Source organism: Muntiacus reevesi, chromosome 1 (assembly GCF_963930625.1).
Source record: "Muntiacus reevesi chromosome 1, mMunRee1.1, whole genome shotgun sequence".
In the NCBI taxonomy this organism is placed as follows: domain Eukaryota; kingdom Metazoa; phylum Chordata; class Mammalia; order Artiodactyla; family Cervidae; genus Muntiacus; species Muntiacus reevesi.
The window spans coordinates 277,507,871-277,521,602 of NC_089249.1; the positions used below are offsets into that span (position 1 = coordinate 277,507,871).

The 13,732-nt window shown below is 33.7% G+C and overlaps 1 protein-coding gene across 10 annotated transcripts in view; it reads left to right on the plus strand.

The window, feature by feature from the left end:
- Positions 1–13,732, plus strand: part of PPIP5K2 (diphosphoinositol pentakisphosphate kinase 2) — a 76,046-nt gene that overhangs the window by 49,742 nt on the left and 12,572 nt on the right. For 6 of the 10 annotated variants that reach the window (XM_065920887.1, XM_065921127.1, XM_065921044.1 and 3 more), the window contains exons 22-26: positions 4,404–4,511; positions 6,167–6,283; positions 8,772–8,939; positions 11,192–11,365; positions 12,651–12,723. In XM_065920887.1, the coding sequence (XP_065776959.1) occupies positions 4,404–4,511; positions 6,167–6,283; positions 8,772–8,939; positions 11,192–11,365; positions 12,651–12,723 (640 nt within the window). The remainder of the gene's footprint in view (positions 1–4,403; positions 4,512–6,166; positions 6,284–8,771; positions 8,940–11,191; positions 11,366–12,650; positions 12,724–13,732) is intronic. The other 4 variants (XM_065921210.1, XM_065921463.1, XM_065921547.1 and 1 more) reach the window with 1 other exon arrangement.

A 13,732-nucleotide genomic window follows, 5' to 3' on the forward strand; every position in this document is an offset into this window, starting at 1 on the left:
TAGGCACCCTTTTCAAAAAGAGGGGAAAACAGAAGTTACACCATGGTCACGGGTCCATAGCAGCTTTGAAGTGTGCCTAGGTACTTAATGCCCATTCCTTAATCAGGGCTCTGTCGTACTACTAGGAGTTGTTTTCATGGTTCATGGCTTTATACTTTTGATTCTTGATGGCTTCATCTAGGTCATCCTTCCTTCTCCATAAAAAGTTGCTCATGCTTGCAGCTAAGTAGTTTTTTTAATCTGCTTCCTGCCCAAAGAAGTTTGGAGATCCATAGGTCTGTTTACTTTTAGTTCAAGATGGTATAATTTAAAAAAAAAAAAAAAAAAAGGAATAATTTATAATCTATTCTATTAATTCATTCCCACAGATCTCTTAAGAATAAGTCTGTTTGTACATTGGACTCCCTCTTTGGCTGCTGAGAGAGTACTCAGCAGTCTTTATTGTTTAATAGGGAGTATCTGAGAGACATGCTCATATGATCCTGAGAAGTCATCATGTCTTTGAAAAATCTGTGAGCCCCAAGTCTTTCTGAAGTCTTAGCAAGTGTTTTTACCATAATACCCATGTTTTCATGACAGATTCTTGTGTTTCCATTCTTCCTAAAAGCCACTTTTTAACTATAGCATTGTTTACTTTCTGGAGAGGCTGGAAATAAGAAACAGTTTTATTTCTGATTCCTGCAAGTCTTGGTTCCTTTTTAATTAACCATTTCCTATAGCTTATCTCCCTCTCCTCAGTGTTTATCAGAGGCAACAAGAAGAATCTTGGTGGTATTTTCAGAATTTTTTCAGGAAATCTTGGTAGCTAGTTCGTTGAAATCCACTATCTACAGGCTATAGTATTTCTATATTTTATGCCACTACGTAGCAAGCATTTTTTATCCTATAGTTTCCAATAAGGTTTTTAACCCTCCTATGATCCCTCACCAACAGTCTCCTCAGTGTCCTTTAGGTTTTCATTAACACTCTTTTTGAGGCATCTTAACTTACCTTAACACTCTCCTTGAGGCCCTTCCTGTGCTTACAGGTATGGAAAATAAGAAAGGAGAGTCAAGGAATGTTCCCATATTACCAACATAGGATCATACACAAAATTATCCATCATTCACTGAGATGAGTAACATTTGTGGAAATATCAGGCGTTAGAAGGAAAGCAATGAGTTTAGTTTTAGACAGCTTGAGTTTGAGGCGCTAGTTCTCAAGAGAACTCAATCTCATTTCAAAGACCTATGAAATGAAGACACGAATTATCTGTCTGTCATACGTTCGACGTACAATAGTGAGATAAACAGGTGAAGATAAATCAAGTGAAGAAGACCAGTAGTATGTTCATATGTAAGGCTAGAGGTGTGAGTTGAAGGCACAAGAGTTCGGAAGCCAACACATTAATGATGGCTGAGGCAGCAGCTGTTGATAAGATTTCCAGGAAGTCTGTATTTGAAAAAGTGAGGAAAATGACATTTTAGATATTAGCAATAGGAGTGCTAACCAAGCAGATTTAGAAATTATAATACCCCTTTCTCAGTACACTCAAACCACAGATTATCTAGAATACACTGTCACTTCTATTATATATCAAAAATATCTTTTCAGCCATCTCTAAGCTACCAAAAAATAGGAATTAAAAAATTTACTTACACATATATATATGTGGGTATATACATTTATGCACATCTATAAAAAAAGTAATCCTTAAAAGAAAATGAATTCAACTTCGGATTTTTTTGTACTTATTAAGATAAAGGGCAGTGAAATATACATGAAGATTTGGCATGTCTCTTGATTCTTAATCTCTTATCATTGGGCCTTGGTGAATAGTTATTAACAGTTACCCTAAGGCTGTGTAAGTGTTCCATTCCCATCAACTTTTCTAATTGATCTGTTCTTTCCCCCTTGTTTTTCTTTTTTTATTCCTTAATGGAATAGCAAAGTGGCATCCCTTGACTACATATGCAGATTATGTGTGCTCAGTCGCTCAGTCATGTCCAATTCTTTGTGACCCATGGACTGTAGCCTGCCAGGCTTCTCTGCCCATGGGATTTTCTAGGCCAGAGTACTGGAGCGGGTTGTCATTTCCTACTCTAGGACACCTTCCCGACCCAGGGATCAAACCCACATCTCTTGCATCTCCTGCGTTGGCAGACGGATTGTTTACCACTGAGCCACCTGGGAAGGCCATGTGGATTAGTGAAGCTTTAATTAAAGAAACAGAGAAAAAAATGACTCTTAATTAGCAAAGGCTAATATATCCGTTAATAATGATGAAATTGTTTTGAGGGGGGAGAGATACATTTCTTATGTGATCACCCTTTAACCTTGCACTTAATTATAAGATAGAAAGAACAGAAGATATGGGAATGGATAGGAAGCCTGTGGTTGGAGAATAAAAGTGAATGATGGATAAAATTGTCGCAGATAAGATTGGAGAGCCATTCCAGGATTGGGAAGCCCCTGAAATGTTTTAAGCAAGGAATTGAATGGCTTTGGTTGCTGTGTAGGCATTAGATAGGTAGAAGGATGTGAGGAAGCCAGCTAGGAGGCTGTCTCACAGTGATCTAAAGAGTGTGGTGGCAGTAGTATGTATTGCATTCAGCTACATTTCTAAAACAAAAGCTGGACAACTCCACTGCCATAAAAACCTGGGCTTCTGGGGTTTAAAACAATTAAAGTGAAAATTAAGCTGTATACCAAAATGATGTCCTGTTTGCTAATTTTAAAACTTTAAAAAATTTATTTGAACCATAATTATCCCAACTCATATTATCCTAATAAGAGCCTGTAGCTAATATAATTAAAACCTTGTATGGTCTCTTCCCAGTTGAGATTTCTCATTTTTCAATGTAGACTTGGTAAAAGCTGTCTCTCCATAATAGATTTTTTTAAAAAGATTTATTGAGGAAATAAGACTATAAATAAGATTGCAAGGAATATATTTAATGATCCTTAATTGTTTAAAAAAGATTTTTTATGAATTCTTGCATATTAATTGTGTTTAAGAAGATGCTACAAAATATTTTGTTTTATCTTTTCATTACAGCAGACCTAGCAAAGTCTGTATCTGTACCACTGAATTAGATATTACATGGTGTTCTTAATAATGCCATATCACAGAATCTAATAGATCTTTTCAATCTTGAAAATTTTTAATATTTAACTTCAGCCCATCACTTACAATCATTCACATCTAGTGGTATTCAGTATTCAGTAATGCTATGCTAATTTGTTTTTCCTATCAATTTTGAAAGAAAATGTATGCACATCTTTGCACATACCCCTCCTCAGGCATAGGCGCACACAAGCACACAGAGGCAGTCTACTGTGGAGTGCTGCTTGAGTTGGGAGCAGCTGCTCTAGAGCATTTACATGTGTTAATAGCCATTTGTTGAAATGAGGCTTAAGTATACATGTAATTACACAAATTACATGATATTGCTTTAACCTTACTTTCCAAAAACTTGGAATGCTTCCTCAGAGATAGACGATGTCCAAATTTAAAAAAGAAATATGTGTTGAATTAAAAAAAATCAGTGTGTGGGCTTGACTTTTGGCTTTTACATATCAAATTTTATTTTTTCTTAAAACACACTCTATACTAAAGCCAAAATTCTTATATACTCTCAGTGTATATACAAAACCCTTATATACAAAAAAGTTGCTGGGTGCGTTTATATATTTGTAATGTTGATGACATGAGATGAAGGACATTATCTCTGATGTACATAAGATTTCAGTAGACCTTGTTGATTATTGTAGAGTTTGAACTTTGAGTAGTTTTGCCTTTTGAGATAGAATTTTCTACTTTGAATGCTTGTAATACATGTTCTGTAAGGTCCCTTTCAGTTCCTGAAGCTCTTTAATTACATGTTTAAAGACCATTGATTCTCTAAATGATGGTGGAGTGATTTTAAGAATGGAGGAGATGGTTTTAAGAATCTGCCTGTGCTTTCTCCTGCTGATTGTTTTAAAATATCTACAGTTTAAAAAACTACAGTGGAATGAGAGATATTTAATTATAGTCATTACTTTCATGGGATAGTGTTCTGTTTATGAAGCATGACACTATATTAGTTACATTGGAACTTAAGGTTAACAACTGCCCCTTACCCTCAAAATTCAATTAATAGGTGTCATATCTCAAGATAGTCTTTATTTTTACTTTCTATGAGTTACTAAAAAAAAAAAAAAAAAAACCACTAGAGTTTCTAATACTACTGATAAGAGAATTAAAATTATTTAAGCTTAGGTGATTTATTAAATTTAAATTAGTGGAGTTATTTTGAAAGATTGTGTGTGGAAGGTATTTCATTTGTGTGATGTCAGCTAGGATTAAATGAGCTGTCATAATGAAAATAAAGTGATTTTCAAGGGATATGAGAAAATGCTTACTATATACTTTTGTTCAGGAATCAAAGGATGAACAGTGGAAACGAGCTATGGATTATTTAAATGTTGTCAATGAACTCAACTACATGACTCAGATTGTTATCATGCTGTATGAAGATCCTAACAAGGTAACAGAGTTCTTGATTTGCATGTGTTGTTCAGTCGCTAGTTGTGCCCGACTCTGAAAAGCCATGAAATGCAGAACACCAGGCTTCCTTGTCCTTCACTATCTCCCTGAGTTTGCTCAAACTCGTGTCCGTTGAGTCGGTGATGCCATCCAACCATCTCATCCTCTGTTGTCCCCTTCTCCTCCTGCCTTCAATCTTTCCCAGCATCAGGGTCTTTTCCAATGAGTCAGCACTTCGTGTCAGGTGGCCAAAGTATTAGAGCTTCAGCAGCAGTCCTTCCTGTGATTGTTCAGAGTTGATTTCCTTTGCAATTAACTGGTTTGATCTCCTTTCTGTCCAAGGGGCTCTCAAGAGCCCTCTCCAGGACCACAGTTAGGAAGTGTCAATTCTTCAATGCTCAGCCTTATTTATGGTCCAGCTCTCACATCCTTACATGACTACTGGAACAACTGTAGCTTTGACTATATAGACTTTGTCGGCAATGTGGTATCTCTGCTGTTTAATACACCGTCTAGGTTTGTCATAGCTGTTCTTCCAAGGAGCAAGCATCTTTTAATTTCATGGCTGCAGTCACTGTATGCATTGATTTTGGAGCACAAGAAAATGAAATGACACTGTTTCCACTTTTTCCCTATCCATTTGCCATGATGTGATAGGACCAAATGTCATGATCTTTGTTTTTTGAACGTTGAGTTTTAAGACAGCTTTTTTACTCTCCTCTTTTACCTTCATCAAGAGGTTTTTTACTTCCTCTTCAGTTTCTCCCATCTGCATATCTGAGGTTGTTGATATTTTTTCTGGCAATCTTGATTCCACCTTGTGATTCATGCAGCCCAGCATTTCATGTGATGTACTCTTCATATAAGTTAAATAAGCAGAGTGACAATATACAGCCTTGATGTACCTGTTTCCCAGTTTGGAACCAACCTGTTGTTCCATGTCCAGTTTTGACTGCTGCTTCATACAGGTTTCTCAGGAGGCAGGTAATATGGTCTGGTATTCCCGTCTCTTTAAGAATATTCCAGTTTGTTGTGATCCACACTATCAAAGGCTTTAACGTAGTCAGTGAAGCAGCATTAGATGTTTTTTAAATTCCCTTGCCTTTTCTATTATCCAGTGTATGTTGGCAATTTGATCTCTTTGGCCTTTTCTAAATCCTGCTTGTACATCTGTAAGTTATCAGTTCACATACTGCTGAAGCCTAGCTTGAAGGATTTTGAACTATTAAGGATTATCTTGCTCGCATGTGAAATGAGTGCAGTTGTGTGGTAGTTTGAGCATTCTTTGACGTTGTCTTTCTTTGGGATTGGAATGAAAACTGACCTTTTCCAGTGTGTGTGGCTGCTGCTGAGTTTCCCAAATTTGCTGGCATAATGAGTACAATACTTAAACAGCGTCATCTTTGAGGATTTCAGATAGCTCAGATGTAACTCCATCCCCTCCACTAGCTTTGTTCATAGTGATGCTTCCTAAGGCCCTCTTGACTTCACACTCTGGGATGTCTGACTCTAGGTGAGAGGTCACACCATGGTGGTTATCTGGGACACTAAGAGCTTTTTTGTACATTTCTTCTGTTTATTCTTGCATGTGTTACCAGAGGTAAATCAATAATTTGAAGTTTCTCATTTTGAAGATGTTCTATAATATTTTTTTAGGATCTTTCCTCTGAGGAACGCTTTCATGTTGAGTTACATTTCAGTCCAGGAGCCAAAGGATGTGAAGAAGACAAAAATTTACCCTCTGGCTATGGATATAGACCAGCTTCAAGGGAGGTAATGAAGATGAAATTTTCATTGCATAGTTACTACAGTCCTAAATTTAAATGTGACTTTAAGAATTTTCTGTTACATACTGTAATTCTTATCTCAACTACTAAATAGAAAGGTGGTTTAAACTTCTTGAGGTATGGTTTGGATTGATACACTTTTTTAAGCATATTAGAATTTTATATTTTCTCCTTTCTCTAGATTTTTTGGGGGGATTTTTAATATCATTATTTAGAATAGGTAACTGTAGTTTCTGTTTTTGGCTGTTGTTTTACTTGAGGACAGTCCATGCTTTACTAAACACTTGGAGTTAATTACCGCATTTTAATTCTTATAACCTTACAGAGTTAAATATGTATTCAGCCTTAAACTTTTTTTTACTACTAAACTATGATACATGTTGGTAAACATTCCTAAATCATAAGTGTATAGTTTAATGATATATCACAAAATAAACACAGTTGTAAAACAGCTAGCTGGGTCATAGAATAATAAATATCATTTGAGAAGAAATAGTTGTGTCCCTCAATATCATAACCTTCCTGCTTTCTCCCCAAAGATAACTACTATCTTGACTTCTGGCACATAGATTAACTTTGTCTACTTTTGGACTTTATATATAAATGAACTCACAAAACATGTGCTTTTTTAGGGATGGGAAGTGGATTTGGCTTCTTTCATTATGTGTTTGAAATTCATCTGTTCTTCATTTCTGTTGCCATGTAGTATTACATTAAATAAATACGGTGCAGTTTGTTAATCCATTTCACTGTGATGATCATTTGGTTTGTTTGCAGTTCAGGGTTTGAAGATGGATGCTTTTATGGGCATTCTTGTTCAGGTCTTTTTCTGAGCATATGTATGCATTTCTTTTGGATAAAATGTATAAAATTGCTGGGTTATAGGGTATGCATATGTTCAGTTTTTAAAAATACAGTCAAATAACTTTCCAAAGATACTGCCATGTCTTTATCAGCACTTGGTATGATTAGTGTTTTTAATGAGTTGTTTGGCAACTCATTTGTGTCTTAAATTTACATTATCCTCACAACCAGTAAGGATTAGTACTTTTTCTTACATTCATTGGCCATTTGATTATGTTTTTTGTGAAGTGCTACTGGCTAGGACCAGTATAGTGCTGAGTAGAAGTATTGATAGCAGTCATCCTTGTTCATTCCCAGACTAAAGCAGAAGGTAATGTTTAGGGGTTTTTATTGAAATTAGATAACCTCTGCAGATCATGTTGAGAGACATAACACTTCTAGTTTTCTCTGGACATAACACTTCAGAATTGAATCTTCTGGTCCTAGGACTTGGTATATATATCTCTGAATTTAGTTGGCTATTCTCTATATCTTTTTGATAAAATTGTTTTAATATCTTATTTGTCAGGTTAGTTCCTAAATTCTTTTTTAATGTTGTCATAAATGAATTTTATTTTGTTTGCTATTTTCAATTGAATTTTAACTCAATTTTTGTATAAATATTTTATAACTATCAACCTTACTGTATGCTGTTTATTCATTCTGATAATTTATCCAGTCATTTTAATTTTCTATGTATATGATCATGTCTCTGAATGATGACAGATGTCCAGTAAAATGTTGAGTAGATTTCGTGATAATGAGCATTCTTCTCTTTCAGTGATTTATTATTAACTGTGATGATTTTTTTCTAGTTTTTAGATATACCTTACCTGAGTTGAAGAAGTTTATTTTTTATACCCCTTAGTTTAATGAAGGTTTTTACATACTTTGGCTTCTTTTAGCTAACATATATTTGTGAGGTTCACTGATGTAATTAGTTTTAGTTTGCCCATTCTTACTGCTTTAAAATATGTGTTTCACTGTATGACCTTGCCCCAATTTATCCATTCTATTTAGATGAATATTTAATATAACCTTTTTAAACTTATCTGTTTTCTGTACTATACTTTGAGACTCTTATTTTTTGGGGACAGTATCTTATTCATCTGAATCTTGACACATGGTAGTACTCAGTAAATAGTCAGTGAGTCATCAAATGATTGTTATTTAAGTGTGCAGTCATCACATTTGTTAGAAATATTTGGAATAGAATTTGAATTTTCTATAACCAGATATTGTTTCAGTTTGTGCTTGAGTTGATGACATTACTGGGAACAAACTGACCTTTTTTTTTTTTTACTGTCATTTATGAATATTGCTTATTTATTTGGGCATTGGATGAAATTTTATTAAGCATTTTGTTTTATATGACTTTTTAATTGTCATTTTATTATTTCATTTATCCAGAGAGTATATGTATTTCTTGAAGTTAGGAACTCTGTCATCTGTCTTAAAATACCCAGAATAATACTAGATTTTCATAAGAATTCAGTTATCAATCCATTTGAATAAGTAAACTTGTATATATGTACTTCAAGCGACGATAGCAATTTGTGGTTTAATTTGTTCATCTAAAAAGAGTGACTTGTTTTATTTGAATTTTATTATGTTATATTCTTTCTGCATAGAATGAAGGAAGGAGAGCTTTTAAAATTGATAGTGATGATGAACCACATACTTCTAAAAAAGATGAGGTTGATCGAGCTGTGATATTGTTTAAGCCTATGGTATCAGAGCCAATTCATATACACAGGAAGTCTCCACTTCCAAGATCTAGGAAGATGGCTACAAATGAAGTAAGTATATTTGTCAGAGCATGTTTTTTTAATGAAGTAAACTAACTATATTTTAATAAAACAGAAAAGAAAATACAGCTTTAATTATTAAGCTTGGGAACCTACCAGATTTTTAACTGTCAATTTTATCAATTTTTCAAATAAATTTTTTAAAATGTAGAGGCAGAAAATACAAAGATTACTTTTAGAATTTGGAGCTTTATAGATTTCATAACAAAGTTGAATATAAGTAGTAAAATAAGGCCTTTCTAAAAACTGATCCATTTTTTGCCTTGTTACTTTAGGTTAGTCTAATAAAAAGCTTTTTAAAAAATCTGATTTAATGGGTCAGGAATAATTTTTGGTTAAAAGTAGTGAGGAATTGACAGACACTTCAGCAGCAGCTGATTCCAGTGACATTCTAAATTGTTAAACTGATTGTAAAAGTCAGAATAGGAATTTGAAAATTTGATGCTGTAATTGAAAAATTTACCTTTGTATTTAGATCTATAATTAAATAACTTAGGCTAATTCTTATGCTAACAAAATAACATTTAAGTAGTTACTAAAATAACATTTAAAAGGAAAGTTGAGCAGTTGGAATGAAGTTTGTTAAGTAACATCTTTAACATCTATATACATTTTTATTCTTTAAATACCTTCATTTTGGGTTATTTATATTTTCTATAGGATGACTCATCTCTGATCTGAAATCAGTGCTTATATTTTCTAAATTCTCAAGTAAAAGTATAAAGATAGGAAGCACCATCAACTTTTAAGCTAAAATATTTTTTGATGATTAAAGACGCCAAATCTTGTTAGGTATACTATCTAGCAGTTGGTAAGTAAGAATATACACACCAAAAAAAGAATATGCTCATTTCTCTCGCCCCAAATTATACAGGCATATGTGCTTTTGAGTCTCCCAATTCAACAATTATGCATAGGAAAAGCATCATCTAAATAAAATAGATTGTTGTAATTTTATAATGGAAAGTGCATACTAGTTAGGGTTTCCCATGAATGGGATATTTTAAGTTAATTATAAAAGAGGATGATTAACAGTTATAGAATTTGGGGTTATTTGTTCTAATAGCTTAATTTAAGAATGAGAAACCTGGGCTTATTTTCATTTATCTTTAATTTCAGAAAATTGGGAAATGACATTTATTAATATAACCTAAAATATCATTTGTGTGAGGGCAGTTATTTTGATGATTTTGAACAAAGCAATCTGTAATTTATCAGGTTGTTTAGAATTTCACCATTAAACCTTTTTCTGCACTCCAAAAAATGTCCGTAACACTGATACAGTAAATGTATTCCTTGACTGCATTTTCCAACAGAACTGTATTTGTGAAATCTTCAACAAAATCACTGCCCTTTGTTTACTCTTAAAACACAGAACACAGTGCTAAACCTTTTTCTCATAAATATTTAAATAGTTGCTTTCAAGCGATTATTTCTATGCCATGCTAAACTTTTACTTCCATAAGGTAAATTATTCAAGTAAAACCTTGAAGACTTTTTCCAGCGTCCATCATCTCCATGGATATCAGAAGTTTGTACCTCCCAAAGACACACAGAGAAAAAGACTATTCTCTTCATTTTGTGCAAGTAGATTTTACTATGTCCTCACTGTCTGAAACCTGAACATGCAAACATGTAAAATGAGAATGTTTGCTGCATGTTTTGTCTACTGAACTCTACAGATAATCTTTGGAAGGAGTAAATAAATAGATAGCATAGAAGTGTAGACAAGTGCAATTTGAATCCTTCATCTTATGGTCTCTAATTTTTTTGTCTGGCAAACAACTTTTCCTTTATACATTATATACACTAGAAGTCTCTTTAACCCTTTGAAGGGTTCTTCAGTGCTTTGGGTTGAAAAGTTTACCCAGTATAGCATAAAACCTCTTGAATATCTAAAATTAAGCAGAACACATTCAAATTTTTAACATTGCCAAGATAAAAAATTGTTAAAATCTTTCCAGCTCTAAGAGAGAAGACAACTATTAAGCAGTATAAATATTTTGTATTTTAAGATAAGAAAGTAATTCTCATAATTATTACTCACAATTAGAATTATAAGTGAGTCCTATCAGTTTCTCAAATATTAAAATATTTGGCTCCCAAATTACTGTTTAATAGTTTTTTTAAAAAATTGGTAAGCACAAACAAACTGTATTTTTTTTTCTTTCTGGTCATTTGGCTCTGTTGTATCTAACTTTGCATGCTCTGCTTTTTTTTTTTGCCCCTTTTCTCACTTCCAGGAAGAGAGCCCCCTGAGTGTGTCTAGCCCAGAGGGTACTGGTAGCTGGCTGCATTACACCAGTGGTGTGGGCACTGGGCGTCGAAGACGCAGATCAGGGGAACAAATCACCTCTTCCCCTGTCTCCCCCAAATCACTGGCTTTCACATCCAGTATTTTTGGCTCATGGCAACAGGTTTTTAAACTTTACTTCATTAAACATTTTTCCTCCCCGCATTCAGAGCAACAAACAGCTGTCTTGGAGGACATCTAATCCCTTATATTTTACATCAGAGTAAATCCTTCCGTTTTTTAATTTTGAATTCATTTTGAAACGCTTGTGATGTCTGACAATATTTGAGGGAAAGAAACCACTTACATTGCTTGTGTTTAGCATTTTTACTGGAGGGGGTTAAATATCCAGGATTTTAAAATTAGTCAATAAAATTTACATTCCTGGAACTTTAGCTTGTTAATAACATTTTTTTAAAAGGAAAGACATTGTTTTTAATTGTTCTTTAAAACTTTCAGAAATAAGGTTATGTAATTTGATAGTAAGGAAATTTAATAACCTTTTCCTCCATAATTGAAAAATAGATTCCATTTGGAATTTGCTGAGAACCTGAAAATTTTTTTAAAAATGTCCAGATTTATGTGGCCCTGTGTTAATTAGCAGGATACGTCTAATACTGGTGATTCTCTCCCTCACTTTGTATTATCTGAAAGTATCTTAATTACATACAATATGGTTTTTTTTTAGCTGTATATTATCTTAATACTTTCTTTAAGATAAAGGGTTACAATGTATGTGTGACCATCAACAATATGCCCCAACAAAAGGAGTCAAAATAAATGACTTCAGAAGGACTTTTTGTGGTGACGTTTGGAAACTTAAAATACTGTGGGCTTGGGGGATTTTTCACAATGGAAGGTCTGCTGTTACACATGACTTTTCCAAGAACTTCAGCAATTTCCTTTTGGAAATACAATGCACTGATTATAGGAAAAGGGATTATGGTATCCATTAAGGCTGTGAATATTCAAAGGTTACTCTGATAAAGCCTGTGCATGGATCAGTAATTGTATGGTGATCTCAACAGTCTCTGTCTGTCTTTTCTATTGTTTGTGATTGTTTTCTCCCCCTTTAAATACAGGAGCTGTTTAAGAGTGGGCATTTGGCTTCTTTTAAGGGAGAGTGAAATTATTCAGTCTATATTAATTGTTTCTTTTCATCTGTCTTGTTTCATATGTGATATTTATTCTGAATGCCTGCTTCGCACCACTTCATTGCAAGGACCTCATATGAAATGGACTCCCTTCACAAGGGGATCTTGCATGATCTTTCATATCTTGTGTATTTCTACTAATATTTATCATACAGCTTATTAACCTTTGTCTGTCTGAAACAGGCTGCAAATGAAGTATGGACTTTTTGGTTTATTTTACTGTTTTACTTCATTTATTTTGCTTTCCTTCTGCAGGTTGTATCTGAAAATGTTAATTACTTACGAACACCAAGAACTCTTGTAGAACAGAAGCAGAGCCCTACTGTAGGTATGTGGTCTGAAGGAAGTTGTATTCCAAACCTTAGACTCAGGATTTTGCACACATGTAAAACTCTTCAGAGGTGAAAGCATGACCAAATGCTATGCTTTAGTTTTTATTTAACATGCACTAATTCAGAAATGTTGAGTTGTAAAGCTGGAAATATACAGTAAAGTTTTGATGAAATGAACAAGAAATGACATTAATTTTGTTTTATAATGCTTTCGAATGCCCATAACGTAAACTGCTCAGTCTAATTGCCAGTGCTCATTTTTAATCTAGCTCTGTAAGTTAAAATCCCAGCATGTTTTAATTTAGGAATGAAACTTCATTTTCCCAGTTGATAAAGTTGAAAATAGGCTGGTGCATACAAAAAGAACCTACTTTTCTGGTTAAAAAATTTTTGAAGTGGAGAGTATTTCACTTAAAATTAGTTTACCTAGTTATTTACCTGTCTAGGTATACTAGTGATCTTTTTGGTCATCCCTTAAAGAAAGCCAAAGCAAAACTAATGTTTAGTGGCAGTGTTGATTTTTTTATTGACCTATAGAACATAATTGATTCTTTGTGAACACTCAAGCAAAGCAATGTTGAAGAAAACCTTTCTAAATTTATTTTGGCTTTAAAATCATTATTGATAAACTGCATCAGATAATGACAGTTTCTGTAAATAGTTATCTAAATCAGTTTAATAACAACAAATTTCGTAATGTTTTAACTATGTATATACTATTATCTATTCTAAGTATATGAATGGTCCCTTGATGCCTACATACTTGAAAAATCTTTAATTATGCATATGTTACAATGATACCTTTTGATATCCCCGCGGTATTTTGCTAGATACACACACACACACACACACACACACACACTGCTCCTTTCTTTACATATTGTAATGTATCTGATAACACACACACACACACACACACACACACACACACACACATTGCTCCTTTACACACACACACACTGCTCCTTTCTTTACATATTGTAATGTATCTGATAACACACACAC